The 21,362-nt window shown below is 37.8% G+C and overlaps 1 protein-coding gene across 1 annotated transcript; it reads left to right on the top strand.

Moving 5' to 3' along the window:
- Nucleotides 1–3,035: 3,035 nt before the first annotated feature.
- Nucleotides 3,036–20,986, top strand: si:ch211-136a13.1 (HHIP-like protein 1). The gene is made up of 9 exons (XM_060878556.1): nt 3,036–3,530; nt 7,521–8,167; nt 8,814–8,957; nt 13,694–14,022; nt 14,392–14,518; nt 15,277–15,422; nt 16,348–16,429; nt 17,100–17,182; nt 19,980–20,986. The coding sequence occupies exons 1-9, from the start codon at nt 3,252–3,254 to the stop codon at nt 20,906–20,908; spliced, it is 2,766 nt and encodes a 921-aa protein (XP_060734539.1). The 5' UTR covers nt 3,036–3,251; the 3' UTR covers nt 20,909–20,986.
- The last annotated feature ends 376 nt before the right edge of the window (nt 20,987–21,362 follow it).

Raw genomic sequence — 21,362 nt, 5'->3', positions numbered from 1 at the left:
ATATGTCATGACACCCTTTTTTACCATGTAAGGTCTGTTTCCACTTATCCATCCCCTAGTCTGTTGCAGAGTGATGCAAGACCAAATTCATGCTTTTCTACTGAGTCACCTACAGAACTTGGGTTCTTTTTGGAGTTAGATTAATGACAGAGTGATCGGAGTTTGCGTAGATTTTTTGCGTAGACCTTAAAAATTCTCAGTTGATTATAGCATCAAAAAAGTGTTATAAGAGAAAAATAGTCAAGGTGACTAAATACCTTGACAATACTTCAAAACAGTTTTAATAGTCCTCCAACTAAACCAGCAGTAATATTTCAAGCCTTCGTATCAATAATGATCCTCCTCTGGGAATTTTTTCTTTGAGCCTCTGCCAAAATTCACATTTTCAGGTTACTGTGTGAAGTATTTGGCCATATAGCTAAGTCATTAAATCACCAATAAGATCAAATTTCCCAGAAGGTCTGCACATGTTAAACAAGTGAGTCACTAGGTTTACTGTATTTCCTCCCACAAATTACCCAGAATGATCTCGTCACTCCACAAGGTTATAATATGTACAACACAACTGATGAGTTTTTAAACCATGGTTCAAGCTCATTTAGTTCTACAGTTACAATTTGAGTAGAAGTTAATTATGCCATTGTGCATTGGTGGGTCAGGGGCTTGAGCTAGTGATCAGATCAGCAATAATTTACTATGAATGAAAGTATCTGCTGGATGATCAGAATCTGTATCTGTTTAAGTGCTCCAAATTCACTATATAACAAAACACTTTTGTGGACACTTGACCATCATACCCACAAGTTGGCCTTCCTGAAAATTGTGCCACATGGTTTGGAAGTGCACAATTGTATAGGATGCTGTAGTACTATAATTCATGAAGCTCAGAGGAATCGGAGAAACTCGTGTAGCCTACACAGAGCCCTGAATTCATCCCCACTGCATAATTGTGAATGCAATATTGTTTTTATACAGCACTTCTTTAAACAAGAAATTAATATCGATTAACATATATTTTTACACAATGTGTCCAAATGTTTTGTGTATTTTTGCTCCACTAGTGAAAATAGATCCTGAAGAAACCGCATTTATTTTATAGCAAGTTTGCTTGCTGACTAGCTAGCTTATGTTAATTCGTATGTTCCCGAAAATTTCCACCCCTTTTTTATTCTGACCAGTTAAGGGGTAACGTGGGTGTATTCTGTGACTCAACAAATACCAACAAACACTGTTTTGACAATACCCTCAAGTTGTGATTATATTCAACCACATCATCAAAGCTTGATTTAGAAATCTCCCACATAAAGCAAATTCCTGTTTTAACTGCCAATAACTATTATTGTCCCAGACAAATTCAGTGAGGACAGCAATGAAACCATGAAACCCGACAGCTGCAAACTAACTAAATTCAGCAACAACAAACAACCAAGGCTACTCAACAAGACATAATAAACCTTGTTTTGAAATTAGCCACTGTCTGTTGTTTGAAAGTGACTAGGCTATGTCTAAGATCTAGATCTAGCAATTCTGACACCACATGAAGCAAATCCCAAACCTTCTAGTTCTTTTAACTGCATACCAGTGGCACAATATAGTGCTGAGTTTAAGAATGAGTGCAAATAAACTATAGAGCAGTGCAATAACGGTTTCTGGCAAGACACCTGCTTCCTCATATGATCCTCCCTAATTACTTTCTATTTGAAACATTTGGACAAAACTTCTTTTCTTATCTGATTAATATAATACAGTTTGGGGAATTCACAAAAAAAGAAAACATCTCAAGGACTTGTAGTAGACTCATACTCTTAGAGACAACTGATTTGAGAAGTTTGTTTTCAGCTGAATCATGGTTAAGGCTCTTATACAGGCTCGCTGTATGATGATTTGAGAGCCTGTATAAAAGGCTGAGATGCTTCTCTTTAATTCCTTACATCACTGCATGTATTTAATAACCAGTGCAATACATAAATGTTACTGTAAGAAAAAGGAGCAACTGGCGGATTAAAACCTTCAGCTTTAAAGCTCTGTCTCACTCAGTCTCTACTGCTAATCCAAACTACCTCGGGTCACGGGGAGCCTGTGCCTATCTCAGGTGTCATCGGGCATCATGGCAGGATACACCCTGGACTCTCATTCACTCACGCAATCACACACTACGGACAATTTTCCAGAGATGCCAATCAACCTACCATGCATGTCTTTGGACCGGGGAGGAAACCGGAGTACCCGGAGGAAACCCCCAAGGCACGGGGAGAACATGCAAACTCCACACACACAAGGAGGAGGCGGGAATCGAACCCCCAACCCTGGAGGTGTGAGGCGAACGTGCTAACCACTAAGCCACTGTGCTGCCCCGCTTTAAAGCTGTAAAATCTCTAAATTTTACAGCTCTAACCTCTTAACCTCTAAAATCTAATCTTGCTTTCAAGGACCATCAGCCCCATCCTTCTGCTATCTACGCTGCCCAAGAAAATGGTCATGGAACTTAAGCATTTTATCTGAATATTTAGCTGGAGGTCTGTTTCTGGTTAAAATAATGCCTAAAGTACTGCTAAAGATATAATATTTATTAAGATAAGGTGAACCTGTGGTACATGTTTATTATAATATTAATGAATGAATTAGTCTGTTCAGCAAATTGATTAATTTAATTTTCTGCAAACAAAAATGGATGTTTTGCATTCTTTATGATTCAAAAGACCGTGATTTTAGTCCAAATTGTTCTTCATTCAAATTCAGACTGAGAAGTGAAATGAATTGTGGAGCCAGGAATCGTATTGTAAATCAGATTGCATTGTGACATATCATTACACCGCTACAGTATGAGGAGAGATTCAATGTATGAAGTGAAAGTGACTACAATTTGGTGATAGAGGCCAGTCACAATGGGTAGGAATGCCTTTGCTTGAGAAAACGGAGAAAGAGTAAGAAGGCGGGAATGAGAGGAGGAGACAGGGGTAGACACGAGAAGGTGGGAGGAGAGGAGTGTGTATGTGTGTGTGTGTGTACATGTGGCTGGAGCTCAGACTGTTGAATGAGACGGCCTTGTGTGACTTCAAGCTGTTCATTCTCTCTCTCCACCAGAGCACATGTTCAATGAAAGTGTGTGTGTGCATGTGTGAGACCGCTGACAGCCGTCCAAGTTAGCCCACGAATAATTGAGCAGCTACAGCAGCGTACACACAAAAAAAGATTCCATATAATTCATACCTTTGCTGGCTGGGATTTCTGCTTTCATTTTCTTCACGGCCATGAGTATGTTAAGACTCTGGAGAGTTGGATTTCTCCACATTCTGCTTTGGTTCCTACTGAGCTTCCTGCATGCAGATGCCCACCCGCAGTGTCTGGACTACAAGCCTCCTTTCCAACCTCAGGAGCCGCTGCTCTTCTGCAAGGAGTATGCCAAATTTGGCTGCTGCGATTTGGAGCAAGACAAACAGATTTCATACAGATTTGATCAAATTATGGATTACTTTGATCACTCTGGGTTCATGGTCTGTGGGAAGTACATCCGCAACATCCTCTGCCAGGTAAGACTCCGACTTTGGTCTGCCAGGCCTCTCATCACTGTGGGGCATCGTGTTTGGAAACCAATAGCTAATTCATCAAAAGAACCAAATCTGACATGTATAACATTTAAATATACTTCTGCTCAAACAGTGTACAGGAATCAGTCATGTGTTGAGCATATTGAAATATTTCAAACAAAGACTTGCACAAAGTCATGTTTACAGTGAAGACCTTATGTCACTGTGTCCTCATGTGTTCTGAATGAATGGTAGGTTTTACATGAGATTTAATTACTTTTGGGGTTTCAAGGTTTCAGTTTCCCTTATAAAGTTGTAATACATTTTATCTTTACTCAGTAAATCAACTATTATATCAGTCTTCTTGTGTCCAAGAATTACATCATGCTGATAAATGATAACAACAGGTTTGTTCTTCAAGTAAAAGGATAAACTCAAACACACTTCACAAGGGCATTAAGTGTTTAAATATAAAGGTATGCATGTTGGATTACAGCCATCCTTATCTCATGATGGGCAAATAAATACACATAGATTTAAAACAGCACAGCAACATATCATTATGCAAACCCAAGTCTGACTCATGCCTGTTTCGTGCCTAGTGTGCCTTGATCTATTTGGATCCAAATCATATAGCACAAAACCAGCCATTCTGGCAATGCCTTTATATACAGATAAGAAAAAAATACAACCTTAAGCACTTTTGGGACACATTCAAACCAATTCAACAATGGTGTTTTATTATACCACTCTGATCCTCCATAGATAGTGCGGTCTGCTGAGGAAGGATCTCATTCCCTTGACCACTTAAAGCGGAAGCTTTGCTCAATGACAGCCTTTGTTGGGACATTTATCTCAGCTACAGGGAGCTGCTTGTGTGGCAGTAGATTTCTGGGGTGAACCAAAACATCACCTTCCTTTCAAATCTGGAACAGCATCTCTCGTAACCTCAGACAGCAGCTAGGGCTATTAAATAAGTAAAAAAAAAAACAAAAAAAAAACATCAATTAGATCTATGAAGAAGGTGGAGGACAGTGAAAAGAAAGAATAATAAATGCTTGAAGATTTGCTGTATGACACATATGCAGTTGAAGATTAGCGGTTTGACACATGCAGAATTTATGCTGGCTAAAAAAACAAAGTTTTGCCAAAGCATTAGTCTTAAAATGCAAAACAGGATTTATCCTTAATAGAGTCCTTATCTGCTATTCTATCCTGTTTATACATTGTGGTGATTTACTTGTGACTGTATTTAAAAATGAGCAGGAATTGAAATATATAACATAGCTCACTATCCACATTAGATGGCTGTTTTCCAAATTGAGTAACAAACATTGCAAGCAAAAACATAACTAGCTGTGACTATGTTACATATAGTTCAATTTAAGCTGCATAGTGGTGATGCTGGTAGCAGGATTGGTATAGCTCCAGGGACCATATGGTTCAATCCACAGTGCTCATGTAGGTATTCAACTAACTAATCTGTTCAACTAATTATATTAATTAATTGCTAAATAATAATAATAATGTGTTTGTGTGTGGATGTGTGTTGTCATGTAGCCTGTGTTCTGAAACCATGCTAGTGTTTTCATGATAGGCTCCGGATCTTTTGGATCTCTGAATCTTTTGGGTCTCTGGATTTTTTGGATCTCTGGATCTGGATATTTAACTAATTTAATTTATTTTGTGTGTTTAACTAAGTGCTAACTGCTAATAGCATGCAGCTTAACATTCTTTCTTTCTTTCTTTCTTTCTTTCTTTCTTTCTTTCTTTCTTTCTTTCTTTCTTTCTTTCTTTCTTTTCTGTTTTAATACTGAGACTAGATAGCATGTATATAGATCACACTTTACATATCAAGCTACAAGATAAACTAGGGTAAAATGACTAATGTAAGCAAAGAACCTGTTTAATGAAATATTCTATACAGTAAGTGATATATAGACAAATAGAAACAAAATAGATAATACAGACTTAAGCAGCACCACAGTGACTCATAACCTAGCAGTGTCAGGAAGCCATATTTAAACGTTTAATTTAGAGCAAAGGCACTTTACAAATCAAAACTTTGGTTGTTATATTTCATGAATGAATTGATGACATGTATTTGGTTTTTTGCAAATCATAGTAGCAGAGAGATTCCCACTTAGTCACCGTATAGAATGTAGCTCACTGGTTTTAAAGGCTTAGTGGAATGCACCAATGTGGTGGCTGTTAGTTTAGTATTGGGCAACCATCTGTTTTCAATTTATACAAAAACCCAGTGGAGTACAACTGATCTAAAATCACAATCACCTCCAGAGCTTCCCAATTATCGAATATCAATGTAATCTAAACACAAAAATGGAAAGAGTGGGAAATGGAAATGGCTGTTTGGTGATGATGAATATTTGCGAAAATTGATAAAGTCTGGGATGTGCTGCTGGGTGTAGAAAGAACAATCATGAAAACATTTTTGTTTTTGTTCCTGTCTATCGAATTACAGAAGAATTACAGAGTAAAACTTATATATTATATTTCCAAAAAGTAGAAGAGAGGCGGAGAGCTGGAAAGCATGACAAGGTTTGGGTGAAATTTTAGGTGGATAATTGTATATAGTTGAAATAAATACTTTGTTCCACATATAATCAAACACTGTCAAGATTGGAAGTGAGGTAAAGCAGGAAGTCCTCATCTCTAGTTTTTTCCTTTAAGATTTTCACCCAGATAAACTAAGGCAGAGACATTACATAATCCATGGCATGTGTGGTTTAACATGCACCAGACATTTCAGTTTACCATAAATAACCTTTAAAATGGGAATAAGTTTAGTTTCAATTTTAATCAAAGTAGGGACTTCTATAAAATGTAAATATATAAATCTCTACAATTCTGCCAGCTTGTGAAGCAATAAATCCTAGTCACTTTAATTTGGTTTTATTGTTGTAAAGCCATTATAGTTATTTGGGATGATTTGCTTGGGTGTAGATGTAAGACATTGTTGTTGAGGTTGATGTAGTGATGGGTGTGGAGTTGTGGCCGAAAGGTAATAAGAGCTTGGACTAGCCAATGTGCCCATGAGCTGATGTATTTATATCCCAAGTATCCATCACTAGCTACTGAACTAAATTCTGGGAACTCAACAAAGATGAACGTGCAGAATGGCACGTTTCAGGATGGAGTTCAGAGAGAGAGAGCGAGCGAGAGAGAGAGAGAGAGAGAGAGAGAGAGAGAGAGAGAGAGAGAGAGAGAGAGAGAGAGAGAGAAAGGGGGGGCAGCATTTTTCTTTTTAAGTTAAGACTCAGAATGTTAGATGAAAATATGAAATCTGCTATATGAGTATATCTGCAGAATTCGCCATATATACTAATAATATGATTTCAGTTTCTTTTCAGTAAGTAAGAAAATGAAACTTATATGAAAGTGACTGAAGAAGGTATCTAACCTGGCACAGTCATATTGTGCCATATATCCCATAAATCAATGCAATGACTATTACTTTTTCTGCTATAAAGACCAAATAAAATGTTATTAAGGGATAGATGAGTTTCTTTTCTTTTCTTTTCTGAACTATACAAAGCTAAATTTATTTTTAAATAAAAAAAGGAAGATCAACCATAAACCACTAAACAAAAAACAAACAAACATAAAAATCTCAGTTTCCATTTATACCCTGTATTCATGTTTTTTACATGTTCATTTATGAATTATATTTCCTTATAAAATAATAATTATTGATATTCCAAACTATTCTGTTAAAGACATTCTCTTTTAAAATTTATCATCCAAGCCATTTTTTTGTTTCAATCAACTAATGCAAATTTTAAAATTTACGCAGATTGTCAAATTGATCATTTTTTAAAATGATATTGCTAGGTATATTTAAAAGGATTAAAAAGAATTAAATGGATCTTTTAAGGTACATTTTAAATCATTTTTCTATCTGATTAAAAGAGCTTGTCAATGATCATATGTCATGACAGTTAACACTAAATCCGAATATGTTCAACCTTGTAGGAATGTTCTCCTTATGCAGCACATCTGTACGATGCTGAGGATGCGAATACTCCCATGCGTGAACTCCCTGGCCTTTGCCGTGACTACTCTTCTGATTTCTGGCAGCACTGCCGTTACACACTTAGTCTGCTGACAGACAACAACATCACTACAATCATTGAGGAGGATCGTGATAAATTCTGTGACTTTTTGGAGCTGAAGGATCCAGAGTATTGCTATCCCAACGTTCTCGCCAGCGACGAGTTAAACGCTAACCTGGGAAGCGTTCAATCCGATCCCAAGGGCTGCATTCAGCTGTGCCTACAGGAGGTAGTAAATGGCCTGCGTAATCCAGTGGCAATGGTGCATGCAAATGATGGCACACATCGCTTCTTCATAGCTGAGCAGCTGGGCTACGTATGGACTTACCTACCAAATGGCTCAAGGATTGACAGGCCCTTCTTAAACCTCACCAAGGCTGTGTTGACCTCACCGTGGGCGGGGGATGAACGTGGATTTCTCTGTATCGCCCTGCACCCCAGGTTCAGCGTGGTTAAGAAGGCATATGTCTATTATTCTGTGTCTGTGAACAAGCAGGAGAGGATAAGGATCAGCGAGTTCCTTCTGTCAAACACGGATATGAACATGCTGGATCACTCCTCTGAGAGGTGAGCTGAATGGAGATAATAATGAGTATAGAGTAAATATTTCAGCTATGGGAACTGAAAACAGTTTCAGAGCACCAATGTCAAAACTACACACTAAAATTCACACACTTTCAATCTTTAAAATAACAATTTATTTATTAGAAGTTATACACTATGACTAAAGAATGCAACATGACAGCGTGTCCTTTCATAGGAAAGTAATAAATGACAAGCCTGACATAATGTTGTGCCAACAAGCACAGCAGCTATAAACATCCGTTCACTTGACAGCCTCTTTTTCTTTCTCTTAAAGTAAATAACACACAAAAAAAGCTTGAACATTTTGAAAATTCCAAATAAACTGCTTCTGTTCTACATCAACAATGCACTTACACACTTTTTTAAATCTCTGTTTATGTTGAATGTCCACCATTTAAGTCCCCCTTTATTGTTATGACACATTAGGGCGAGCGCTTTAATATATGCAGTAGTAGCACGAGTAGTCCGTCATGCCACATCACTTCCCCTAGTGTGCATTGTTTGCATGGTCTGGAGTGTGTTATTGTTCACTTAATTCAAATATCTTATACACCATTAAATCTGAATAATAAAACAAACTAGTGTGGTTTATGTGGCTTTCTATTATAGTGATTATTTTTGTTAACAGGACCCTTTTGGAAGTTGTTGAACCGGCATCAAACCACAATGGAGGCCAGCTTCTGTTTGGTTTGGATGGCTTTCTTTATATCTTCATAGGAGATGGAGGCAAAGCAGGAGACCCCTTTGGCAAATTTGGGAATTCCCAAAACAAGTATGTGAACTTTTGTCAGATCACAGTTATTTATTTTTCCTGTAAACATTTCCAGTAATATAAATCACAGGTCTTTATAACAGGGCAGCACCCTTAGAGAAAAATACTTAAGTGTACCTTATCTTGTGCACAGGATATTTTTTTTTTAATCCACTTGCTACAACAGACACACTTAACAAATCCATAACTTTGGTAAAATGTAATGAACTTAGTCGATTTCCCAAAATAGAGAGAAATAAGTACTTTCAACCAGTGAGGCCATAACTAGAATAAAGCAGCTTTGTATTAAGAATGTAACTGAATATGAAGGTTTAATATAGAACAGATAATGTGGTCTAAATTGATGCAAATGAAGGACAAGCTTATCAGAAAGGTTTACCGGGCCTCTGATTAGAAGATTAGAGGATCTGAGCAAGCAGTCAGACCTAAATATAAAGCTTGTGGAACAAAGTAAAACCATGTTTATTTGTTAATTCATCCATAGTAATTGCCTGGTTAGGGTTGCAGTGACTTAAATGAGCCTATTAGTCTGTTTATATTTTGGGAAAATAGGGTGGATGAAAAAAACTTCTTTCACACATCTGGAGGTAAGAAGTTCACCAATCAAGACGTCAAGTAATGTTAGTTAGAGGAACAGGCAGAAATTTAGAAAGAGTTTTAAGAAAGAAAGAAAGAAAGAAAGAAAGAAAGAAAGAAAGAAAGAAAGAAAGAAAAGACACTTTTCCTTTTTTCATGGCACCCATCTTAAGATAATATCCAGATACAGATATGGATATTTGGAGCACTTAAATTATGCAGAAAGAGTTTGCTTTTCTGAGGCATTTCATTTCACCTCAACCACCTGTTTCCAACATTATTAGAGTAAAAATCTTTTTGTTTCGTCCTGCAGGCTCTCAATTCCAATGCACACCTTTTCTTCAAGGGAATATCTTTAACTGTAGTATCTGTTCCATGGGAAGGTTGAGTATGCATTTTAAAGCTTAAGTTAAATTAAAATGTTAATTAAAGATATACTAATGGTCCTTAAGATTAACAGCCTTGTGACCAGTAAAGGTACAGATTCTGAGAGCACAGAATGGTGCAAATGTTCTTTAGCATAGTTGTAGTCATTAAAATAATGTACATTTATGAAATCTCCAAATTATCCCATTTATCAAAGTAGAGAGGATTAAATAGAAAGGACAGCAATGTCTTGTTGCTGTTGATAATGAGTCGGACTCCATTGCATCCTTTGTACTAGAATCCTTTAGAGATTTCCATATGACCCATTTAATCCATTAACATCTGTAAATATTCAAAGCAAAGAACCCATAACTTACTTTTGGAAAGGAAAATTAGCCATGTGTTACCTCAGCTGGTGACTGTCCAGGGTGTTTGGCAAACATTTACCCTTAGGCACCAATGTACATTCATTCAGACGGAGACATATCCTCAAAATATTAGTGTTGGCTCTGGCAGCCTGGCTTCCCTAGCAATGACCAGTGAATCTACAGAGAGCGGCACAGTGCCACTCTAAAACACAGTTTACCTTTAGAAAAAGGGTCTGCCATATTCACACAGTGTAGACTATGGCTTTAGAACCTGGGTGCCAAGATGAAGACGTCAACGGCCAGCACTTTGGATAAAGTGCAGAGTGGTAATATGGAGACTATGTGTTAAATGTCTCATTGTGGCGCACAGCAACTGCTTCAAGAGCTACCACAAGGCATTGAAGTTGCAGCAACTACTTATGGCAGACTTTAGCTGCAATGTAAAGTGAATATAAAATTTGTACCCACTCCAGTAAAAACTGCATGGTTGTGTGTTGCAAAAACAACAAAATCAAGATAAATCGTTTCAGATTTTTTACTACCTTTAATGTGATATAGCACCCAAAAAAATTCAAGTGAAAAACAAAGAAAAACATGTTTCCAGAGAATTTCCAAAACATTAGAAGTACAGAGGAACACGGTTAATGCCATCATCAACAAGTGGAGAAAATGAGGCAACTCAATGACAGTAAACAGGATGTCCCTCCAAAATTGACAAAAGAACAGGAATAAAAATTATCAGGGAAGCTGGCAAGAGACCTACAGCAGTGTTAAAGGAGATAACAGGAATATCTTGCAAGTCACAAGTCTGGACGGCTGGTAAATGGTGGCTAAACTGAAGCCGCTATCACGCAAAGAACACCACGCACAAAGATAGAATAAGGAATGTTCCAAATACTGATCTGTTTTGACAGAAAACCTGTAGACTTCTGCTAGACAACTGAAGAAATATTTCACTTTCCTAGTCAAGCCAAGTCAACAGAAGATGAAGTCCAGATCTAAACCCTAATGAAAACTTAATTAATGGTGGTTAGCACAGTGGTTAGCACATTCGCCTCACACCTCCAGGGTTGGGGGTTCGATTCCCACCTCCGCCTTGTGTGTGTGGAGTTTGAATGTTCTCCCCGTGCCTCGGGGGTTTCCTCCGGGTACTCCGGTTTCCTCCCCCGGTCCAAAGTCATGCATGGTAGGTTGATTGGCATCTCTGGAAAATTGTCCATAGTGTGTGATTGCATGAATGAATGAGAGTGTGTGTGTGTGTGTGTTCTGCGATGGGTTGGCACTTCGTCCAGGGTGTATCCTGCCGTGATGCCCGATGACGCCTGAGATAGGCACAGGCTCCCTGTGACCCGAGGTAGTTCGGATAAGCGGTAGAAAATGAGTGAATGAAAAATCACTGCTTAAAATAAAGACGTATTACAAGCAAAATATGCTTTTAGTAGCAATTCAATAATTCTAAATGTCACTTCAACATGTAGAAATGTGGAAGTTTTTTTTTGTTTTCTTTTTCCTTGTTTTTATTTTATTTTCTGCCCTGGAAGGTGAAAACGGTCTGACCTGATTTATCTAGATTTCATATCGATTTTCTAGATAAATTTCCAAATTTGCTTTAGTCTGTGAAATTTTTCCATGTAACACTTTTTTGTCATTCCTAATGTGTTATTCTCACACTGAGATCGTCTTTGGAATCCCTTTGTGTTCCTTGTTGTGTTTATCTGTATCTAATGGATTTATATTTAAATGATGAATGACTAGGAAGTTAAAAAATAATTTGGATACAAACAAAATGCACACAAATATCCCTGCTAACCCCAACACATGCTTTCTATCAGATGTACTTCTTCACATTTAAACTACAAGTCTACTCTTGCTAACAAGATAATTTAAGTATATAGATGCTGGTTTCCTATTCATGCCAGATGTACCGCAAACTCCCTTGAATCTCATTAGGAATGTTAATGTGATTTCTGACACTGTGCACATTTTGGGCAGCAAAGAACTGATCTAAGTGATATTGTGGGGATAAAAACTGCAGTATCGTCTCAGGAAGATTTTCCTTGACTCCGTTGCCTCCGGCTTGCTCATTAAGGATAGGGATAGATATATAGTATTTTAAATTGTAAGTTAATCTTTTTTAAATTAATTTTAAACTTTAAGTGTATATTCACTTATTTATTTTTATTCTTATTTTTTATTTATTATTATTATTATTATATATTTATTTTTTTTTCTCTCTCTTCTGTTTCTATACATCTGTTAAGCTGCTTTGAGACAATGGGAAATTGATAAAAGCGGTATACAAATAAATTAAATTGAATTGAATTGAATTGAATTGAATTGAATTGAATTGAATTGGGGGGCACGGTGGCTTAGTGGTTAGCACGTACGCCTCACACCTCCAGGGTCAGGGTTCGATTCCCGCCTCCACCTTATGTGTGTGGAGTTTGAATGTTCTCCCCGTGCCTCGGGGGTTTCCTCCGGGTACTCCAGTTTCCTCCCCTGGTCCAAAGACATGCATGGTAGGTTGATTGACATCTCTGGAAAATTGTCCGTAGTGTGTGATTGCATGAGTGAATGAGTGTGTGTGTGTGTGCCCTGCGATGGGTTGGCACTCCGTCCAGGGTGTATCCTGCCTTGATGCCCGATGACGCCTGAGATAGGCACAGGCTACCCGTGACCCGAGGTAGTTCGGATAAGTGGTAGAAGATGAATGAATGAATGAATTGAATTGAACAGCCAACTGGAATAATTTTCATTTCTGTATGTGACTTGAAAAACTGAGGGAAAGGTGTCATGTTTAAAGTAGCCAACATAGGATCCATACTGTAATACAATGGACTGAGGCTCTGCTTCAGAGAAAGCATTTATTCCTCCATTCATTTACTCATCATCATTAATTGCTTTATCTGATCATGATCAAGGAGGATCTGAAGTCTTTTCAAGCAACAATAAGCATGAGGTGTGAATACACCTCTGGGTGGGATGCCATCCAAATACTCATTCACATAATTCAAGGCACCATTCAAACACTCATTTATATACTCACACCTAGGGGCAATTTTTTTTTTGACAAACCACCTACCTGAATGTTTTGGGAAGAAAACCGGAGAGGCTGGAGGTCACTTGTGGACATAGAGAGTATATGCAAAACACTGCTGAGGAGTAAAACTTAATTTAATGATACAGCTATTTGATTTGTTGTGTTTTTAATGTCTTGTTGCCATGGTAAATGTTTTGTGATTGTGGTGTATGTATGTTCTACTGTACATTGTCGCAGGTGTATCTTGCACCTTGGGTTCAGGAGAAACTCTTTGTCATCTCACTTATTACTTCATATTGTGTCAGCCTGCCATCTGTGCCAGCTTCATATACGTTTAAAAATGCTTTATATCAAGATCAATACAAACATTTGTTCACATTTTGCAGATCCACACTACTAGGCAAAGCTCTACGAATTGATGTGGACAATAATGATGATGGTGCACCATACAGCATCCCCTCTGATAACCCTTTCATTGGGGAGAAAGACACAAAGCCAGAGATCTATGCCTTTGGAGTAAGGAACATGTGGCGCTGCTCCATTGACAGAGGAGACCCGATCACGGGCCAGGGACAGGGTCGCATGTTCTGTGGAGATGTTGGCCAGAACAAGTATGAGGAAGTGGATATGATTGAAAAAGGGGGCAACTACGGATGGAGGGCAAAGGAAGGGTTCTCCTGTTATGACAAGAAACTCTGTTTGAACTCCTCTTTGGGTAAGACAATCTTTTCAGCTCTGCCTTTTTTCTGAAAAGGTTTTTGATTATTCAGGGTTCAGGGGTCTTTTCCACCCAGACCATGCATGTTCATTTAACACAAATCGATTATTAAAGAGAATGTGAAAAGTTTTGTGCTTGGGATTTATAATATTTTTTTGTATTTTATATTTATTACAAATTGCTCCATTTAAAAACATGGAGCAATTTTTTAATAGAAAAAATAGATTCCAGTTTTAATAGAAAATGTACAGCTGGATTAACTTCGGGCTTAACTAAAATTGGGCTTAGAGAAATACGCTCTTTCCTGTACAATGCATGTATTTTGATCTGTACTGATTTTCTGCCATTTTTGCTTAATTTTCCCAGATGACATCCTGCCAATTTTTGCTTATCCACATAAACTTGGGAAGTCAGTGACTGGTGGCTACATCTACAGGGGCTGTGAGATGCCAAATCTTAATGGTCTTTACATCTTTGGGGATTTCATGAGCGGGTACAGTGGCTATGCTATTTATGTTTTCTTAATTGTTTCTCATATAGTCTGCAAATTGGAGTAATTTTATAAAATATGTGGAAAAAAAAACACTTTTATAGCAACCACTTACTCAGGGAAATGAATATCAAGGACTTGGCATAGATTAAATGCTTAAAGAATATATGTAATTGTAATTGGTGAGGTTTTTTGCTATGAGTGTACAAGTATCTAGCATTTGTATATAGAATTTTTGGAAGGAGACTCCAGTGTGGGTGCTTGATATCTGTTGGAAATAAAGCTCTGTTAATTATCCCAAATTCCAAAGTCTTCATGTTGGAAGAGAGGAAAATATTAGGATGGTGAAGGAAAGACTGTTTGTATCTGTTATTTTGTGTTAACAGTGACTGACTTGTTTAGCAGACATTTCAAGTATGACGTATCATTTTCTAATAGATAGACAAATGTTTAGTGTTGGATTAAAACACCTTGTGACAAGCAATTACTGGAAAATAACCAATTTTAGGTTGGCAGCGGTAACTCTGCTTTGCAGAAGGCTGCGTCACACCACCCTGATGCTGATTTATTTACAGGTCTTAAAAAATCCCTGCTATTTTTCACAATAACAACACAGATGAGTTTCTTCTGCACTTGCAAATGTAAAAACATGCACTGTCAAATCAGTCACTAATTAACAATTGTTTCATTTAACCATTTTTTTTTGCATGGTCATTTCTGCTTTATGGAAATCTGATATTTTGTTTTCTGTTTAATCCCAGACGACTCATGTCTCTTAAGGAGAACACAAATACTGGCACATGGGAATACACAGAAATATGCATGGGCAGGGACAAGACATGCCGCTTTCCAAAACTCATCAACAGCTACTACAAGTACATCATTTCCTTTGGTGAAGATGAGGCAGGTAACCTTGAGGAGTAGCTGTGTGTTTGTGTGTGTGTGTGTGTGTGTGTGTGTTCGGGGTGGGCGGGTGCTCTTCCCATCTGCAATCAAAGCAGAAAGAAACTCAACCAATTACAACTAAACCTTTTATTTAAAAAAGTACATATCAATTTATCTCCTACATAAATGCAGAGGTCCAGAGAGGCCAAGCATTGTTAATTATTTTGATTTCCATCACGTTATCTACAGGTTCCAAATACCTATTTAAAAAACAATAGATTACTAATTAAATGAAAAATTACTGTTGAATATACAAGCAAAGATACATGAAGTCTAAAAACATGACAAACCTGATTTGTGCTGTAGTCTAGAAGACTAAGCTGTTAAAGAATCCTTGTTCCACAAATCACAAGTCAACAGAAACTATGCTAGGTATCTAGCTAACGTTAACGCTATAGCTAGACCTTTAGCCTTACACATCCATGTGGCATGCAAAAAGTTTAGGATTCCCAACATTTGTTATCCAAAAATGACAAGAAATACAATCCATGCTAACTCGAAATAACAACCCATTTTCTAATTTTTTTGATTTGCAATAACAAATGGGCTTTCATACTGTACATTCATAATATTAGGTGGATATTAATATCTACTATGCATTTTTTACACTGGCGATTATTTTTGCCATTCTTTATTTGCATCACTTGTGTATACCTTGTGTGCACTGGTGCAATCCCTTTTCTGTACATTTTATTGTATTTCCTTTTTAGGAAATTATTTATATATTGACTTTTTTATATAATGACAATAATAATTTAAGCAGCATTTGAACATACCATAGATTATTTCCTCTTTTCAAAAATGATCTTACCTTATTACAGAACCTCTTCGTAAAATCTCTTAATTGTTTATTTGATTTAATTTGTATTTCCCCCACCTACATTTAGGTGAGCTGTACTTCCTAGCCACAGGAACACCGAGTGCAGCTTCCAGAGGGGGAGTTGTGTACAAGATAGTGGATCCATCCAGGTACTTGCAAAGTATCAGTTATATAATAACAGAATATAATAACAGAAACAGTAAGATCCCCTGAGACAAATTTGAAGCAGTAGGTTATTCTACAATGCCAATAGTTGGTGCAAGTGGATAAAATGAACTCAGTATAAAAGCAGATTGATTCTGGATGATAACTGTAGTTTACTGTATAGAGCCAAACTCTACTGTATAGAGCCAAATGTGAACTTGGCCTGCAAAATCAACCGAACACAATCCCACAGAAAATTTGTTTGAAACAATAAAGGAAATAACATACTAGGGCACATATTCTAGCTTAATTGCCCCCAGGTCATGGAGTAGTAGGCTAAAATTAACAGGAATTGATAATAGGATTCATATTTGTCAATGTAATATTGATAATACAATATTAATATTGACAAAATAAAGTGTGGAAACTATAAAACAAGTGTAACACATGTATGATAATATCCAGTATCTTTCAGATTCATACTGTAGATGTTAGAGAAATACTGTATACTCATACTGTATCATTAACACAATCATTCATACTGTAGATGTTTGGACTGATTATAGAAATACCAAAATTATTAGGTTACACACACTACTGACCTGCAAGCTGTTTACTATTCCATGGTTATTTTTGAGAAGCTATGTTTTATATCATATCATTATATCGTTTTAGGAGAGCACCTCCAGGAAAGTGCAGCATCAAACCCGGTCCTGTTCAGATAAAGGGAAAACTGATTCACTTTCATCCTAAAGAGGGTAAGAGGAAGAAATTCAACACTTGTTTTCTTGTCTTATCTGGTGAGGCTTTTATGTACCTTAGAAGTCTTAAAGTTATTACTTAGATACATATGATAAGGTTTCCCACCGCCCATAAACATGGCAGGAGTTGAATTAGCTACTCTATACTGTATATTACCCCTGAGTGTGAATATGTGTGTATGTATGTGTGGTACTCTTTGATGACCTGGCAACCAGAGGTGGGAGTAAGTCACACATGTGCAAGTCACAAGTAAGTCTCAAGTCTTAACCTTCAAGTCTCAAGCAAGTCCGAGTCATTTTTTGTGAGAGTCAAGTCAAGTCAAGTCACTGCTTTATGTCAAGCAAGTCAAGTCAAGTCATAGCTTGAGTCAAGCGAGTCACTGGCAAGTCATACAGATGTTTGATGATTTAACAATGTATATATTAAACAAAGTTAAATCTACAGTATTTATGGACTATGAGAGTTTTATTTGCAACAAAAATGATTATACGCATTTATTTTTAAAAGGTGTCCACATACAGGTGACTTGTAAATACAATAAAAATCTAAAAATGAATAAAAATCAAAACTACAAAGCCTAAGATGTAAATGTAACTGAAATAAGGCCAACATAAAAGCATGCAAAGTTTCAAGATGCCTCAAACATGGCAGAAGACCATGGAAAAGTATATATAAAAAAGTACAATGCCATTTCTTTGCAACCAAATAGCATTTTTTGAACAGGCATTCCCTTTTAATGGGACATGAACACATCCTTAAATTAGATCCTTCCTTTTTAACAACAGAATAACAACAACAATCAATCACGTCAACCAAAAAACGTAAATTATTGAATCCCACAAATTGAATCTCACTTGAAGTGAATTAACTATTGGAGAGAGAGAGAGAGAGAGAGAGAGAGAGAGAGAGAGAGAGAGAGAGCGATGATTGGAGTGAGTGTAATTTATTAATATTAAAGGGATAGTTCACCTAAAAAAATGAAAATTCTGTTATCTTTTTCTCACCCTCATGATGTTACAAACCTGTATAAATTTCTTTGTTTTGATGAACATACATGTAGATATTTTGAGGACTGTCTGTAACCAAACCATTCATGAGCCCCATTCACTTCCATAGTGGGAAAAAAGAATACTACTGTATGGAAGTGAATGGGGCTCATGAATGGCTTGGTTAAAAACAGTCCTCAAAATATCTACATGTATGTTCATCAAAACAAAGAAATTTATACAGGTTTGTAACATCATGAGGGTGAGAAAATTATAAAAGAATTTTTTTATTTTTGGGTGAACTATCCCTTTAAATTGTGTGTGTATGTGTGTGTGCGTGTGCGTTTGAGACTAGAATATGTCTCTGCTTGCAACTCTGAAGTTTTTTATTTTTATATTTATATTTATGTTTTATATATATGTGCGGGGGGCACGGTGGCTTAGTGGTTAGCACGTTCGCCTCACACCACCAGGGTCGGGGTTCGATTCCCGCCTCCGCCTTGTGTGTGTGGAGTTTGCATGTTCTCCCCGTGCCTCGGGGGTTTCCTCCGGGTACTTCGGTTTCCTCCCCCAGTCCAAAGACATGCATGGTAGGTTGATTGGCATCTCTGGAAAATTGTCCGGAGTGTGTGAGTGAATGAGAGTGTGTGTGTGCCCTGTGATGGGTTGGCACTCCGTCCAGGGTGTATCCTGCCTCGATGCCCAATGACGCCTGAGATAGGCACAGGCTCCCCGTGACCCGAGATAGTTCGGATAAGCGGTAGAAAATGAATGAATGAATATATATGTGCGTCCCCATAAACGATCCATACGCTTTTCACTCAAAGCCTAACACTGAAGACCAATTATAAGTGCTATTGCAAAAAATCTGACATTTCCACAGAAACAGTGACCAACCATTTACACTACATTGGGCTTGCAAAAAATTTAATTTGATAGAACTTTGTCATCCAATTGTGAACGATGTGGTCGCATACTGCTGTTCTTCTCTTCTCATCTTGCACAAAATCCCGGTACCCGAACTTAATTATTTTTGGTGTAGCGCCTTCCATGTTTCGTCACGACTGTTAAGGTTTATTAGTTAGTGCGCGCGCTCCCTCTGCTTGCCTGCTGCGTCACGTGGTTAGATTACGCTCTTGCGTGCGTTTAAAAACAGATTTAAAAACAAAATAGACAAAAAAGATAAAACAAAAACAAAAAACAAGTTATTTCGAGTCATTTATTTCAAGTCCGAGTCAAGTCTCAAGTCATGAATGTCAAGTCAATGTCAAGTCGAGTCTTTTTTTAATATATGTCAAGCAAGTCTGAAGTCTCAAATTTGCGACTTAAGTCTGACTCGAGTCAAGTCATATGACTCGAGTCCCCCATCTCTGCTGGCAACCCATTTAGGGTGCATTCCTGTCTCTTGCCCAGTGTTAATGGGATAAACTCTGGATCCACCATGACTGAAGATAAAGGTTAGGATAAAGTGGTTGCTGAAGATGACTGAATTAAAAAAAAACACCAATTTTGTACCAATTATGATCCAAAAATCTTGCTTGCTCCATCACCAGCACCAATCTCACCTCAATCTCAGCTCTGTTCCAAACATCTGTAATCTGATCTTTCAATCACAATAACAGAAAGCACTGGCTTGAAGATTTAGATCTGATCTGATCCAGATCTGATCTGATGGCTTACTGAAGGTTGTGAGGTCAAATTCCTCAGTGTCGTATGGTTAAAAGCATCAGCCAAATGAGCCAATGCAATGCAATTACATGAAATATAGGTATGAATTTAAAATCCATGATCTGGCCTTCTTTTACAGAGTTTGTGATCAACAAAAAACCTACAACCACTGCTTCCCCTAAGACAAAAGCAACTGCTATACCTAGCACAACTATGGCTCAGGCCACAACAAGAAAACCTACCACTGCATCTCCAAGGATCTTTACCCAAAAGCCAAAAGTCAGTACACCAACTCTGAAACCAAGACCACCTACTAAAAAAACACAAACTCCTGCTCCAAAGCCAACTTTCACACCAGTAAGGACAAATCCTACTGTTTTCAGGAGAAATCAGTCACCAACAGTGACTGTGCAGCCACTCCATAGCCAGAGCATGACAATAAGACCACAGTACATCACCACTTTGAAAGTGAGATCAGAAACCACACCTCGAAGGACTCCTCCACCAACCACATTACGTCCATACACCAAGCAACCACACACTTCCAGCAACGCTCATTCATACTGGACTGCCTCTATAACCACCACCAACACTAGGCCTGCTCCTTCAGACTCCATGAAGACATCCCAACCTACAGACAGGCCTCACAAAAGTGGCAGAGGGAAAAGTCGAAAACACGGGCAGAGAAGAGGTAAAGGGGGTCGCAGAAGGCATCGCAGAGAGCTAGTGAGGCTTGTTGGTCCTGATCCGAACCTGTCAGATCGTGGACGAGTGGAGATCTTTGTGAGGGGTGAGTGGGGTACAGTATGTGATGACCTGTTTGACAAAAAGGCAGCAACAGTGGTGTGCAAGCAGCTGGGCTTTGCTAGAGCACTGAGGGTGGCGAAACCTGGCGAAATGGGACGTATTGCCACTAACCTCCGAATCCTGCTGGATGATGTGGAGTGCGAGGGAACAGAGAGGACACTGCTGCAATGCAAACACGCTTTGGTCGGCCAACACAACTGCTCACATGCTGAGGATGTAGGGGTGGTGTGTAGCTCAGAAGGGGAGCATGCTGTCAAGTGATGACCATTTCCGAGTCTACTCTTAAATGACTGAAAACATTGGTCTTGCTCTTGATTTGCTTGTTTGTAAAATGGTGATGAAATCACCATCAGTCTTAGTCTAATTTGTAATACTTGCAGATAATTACTTTTTAAATTAATATTTACAGATAGTCATAATGTTAAATGTTTAATGCTGCTGTTAAGTCAAAGAGAGGTGTTGATCATCTCAGACTAAGACAAGGCTATGTTATAGGCTAGGATAGGTAATGTTTTGTCCTTATTAAGGCTCTTAACCCTCAATTGCTCAGTTGTATTAAATGAGAAAAAAATGTAAGTTGCTCTAGATTAGGGCATCTGCCAAATGCCATAAATGTAAATGTAAATGTAGTAAGAGTCATGCAAATTCTTTAGAAAAGAATGCAAGAAGGGAAATGCTTCTTAGCCCTTTATTTAAAAAATGTTAACCACACACA

Source organism: Tachysurus vachellii, chromosome 9, assembly GCF_030014155.1.
Source record: "Tachysurus vachellii isolate PV-2020 chromosome 9, HZAU_Pvac_v1, whole genome shotgun sequence".
Classification (NCBI taxonomy): domain Eukaryota; kingdom Metazoa; phylum Chordata; class Actinopteri; order Siluriformes; family Bagridae; genus Tachysurus; species Tachysurus vachellii.
This window is presented reverse-complemented; position numbering and strand designations above follow the sequence as displayed.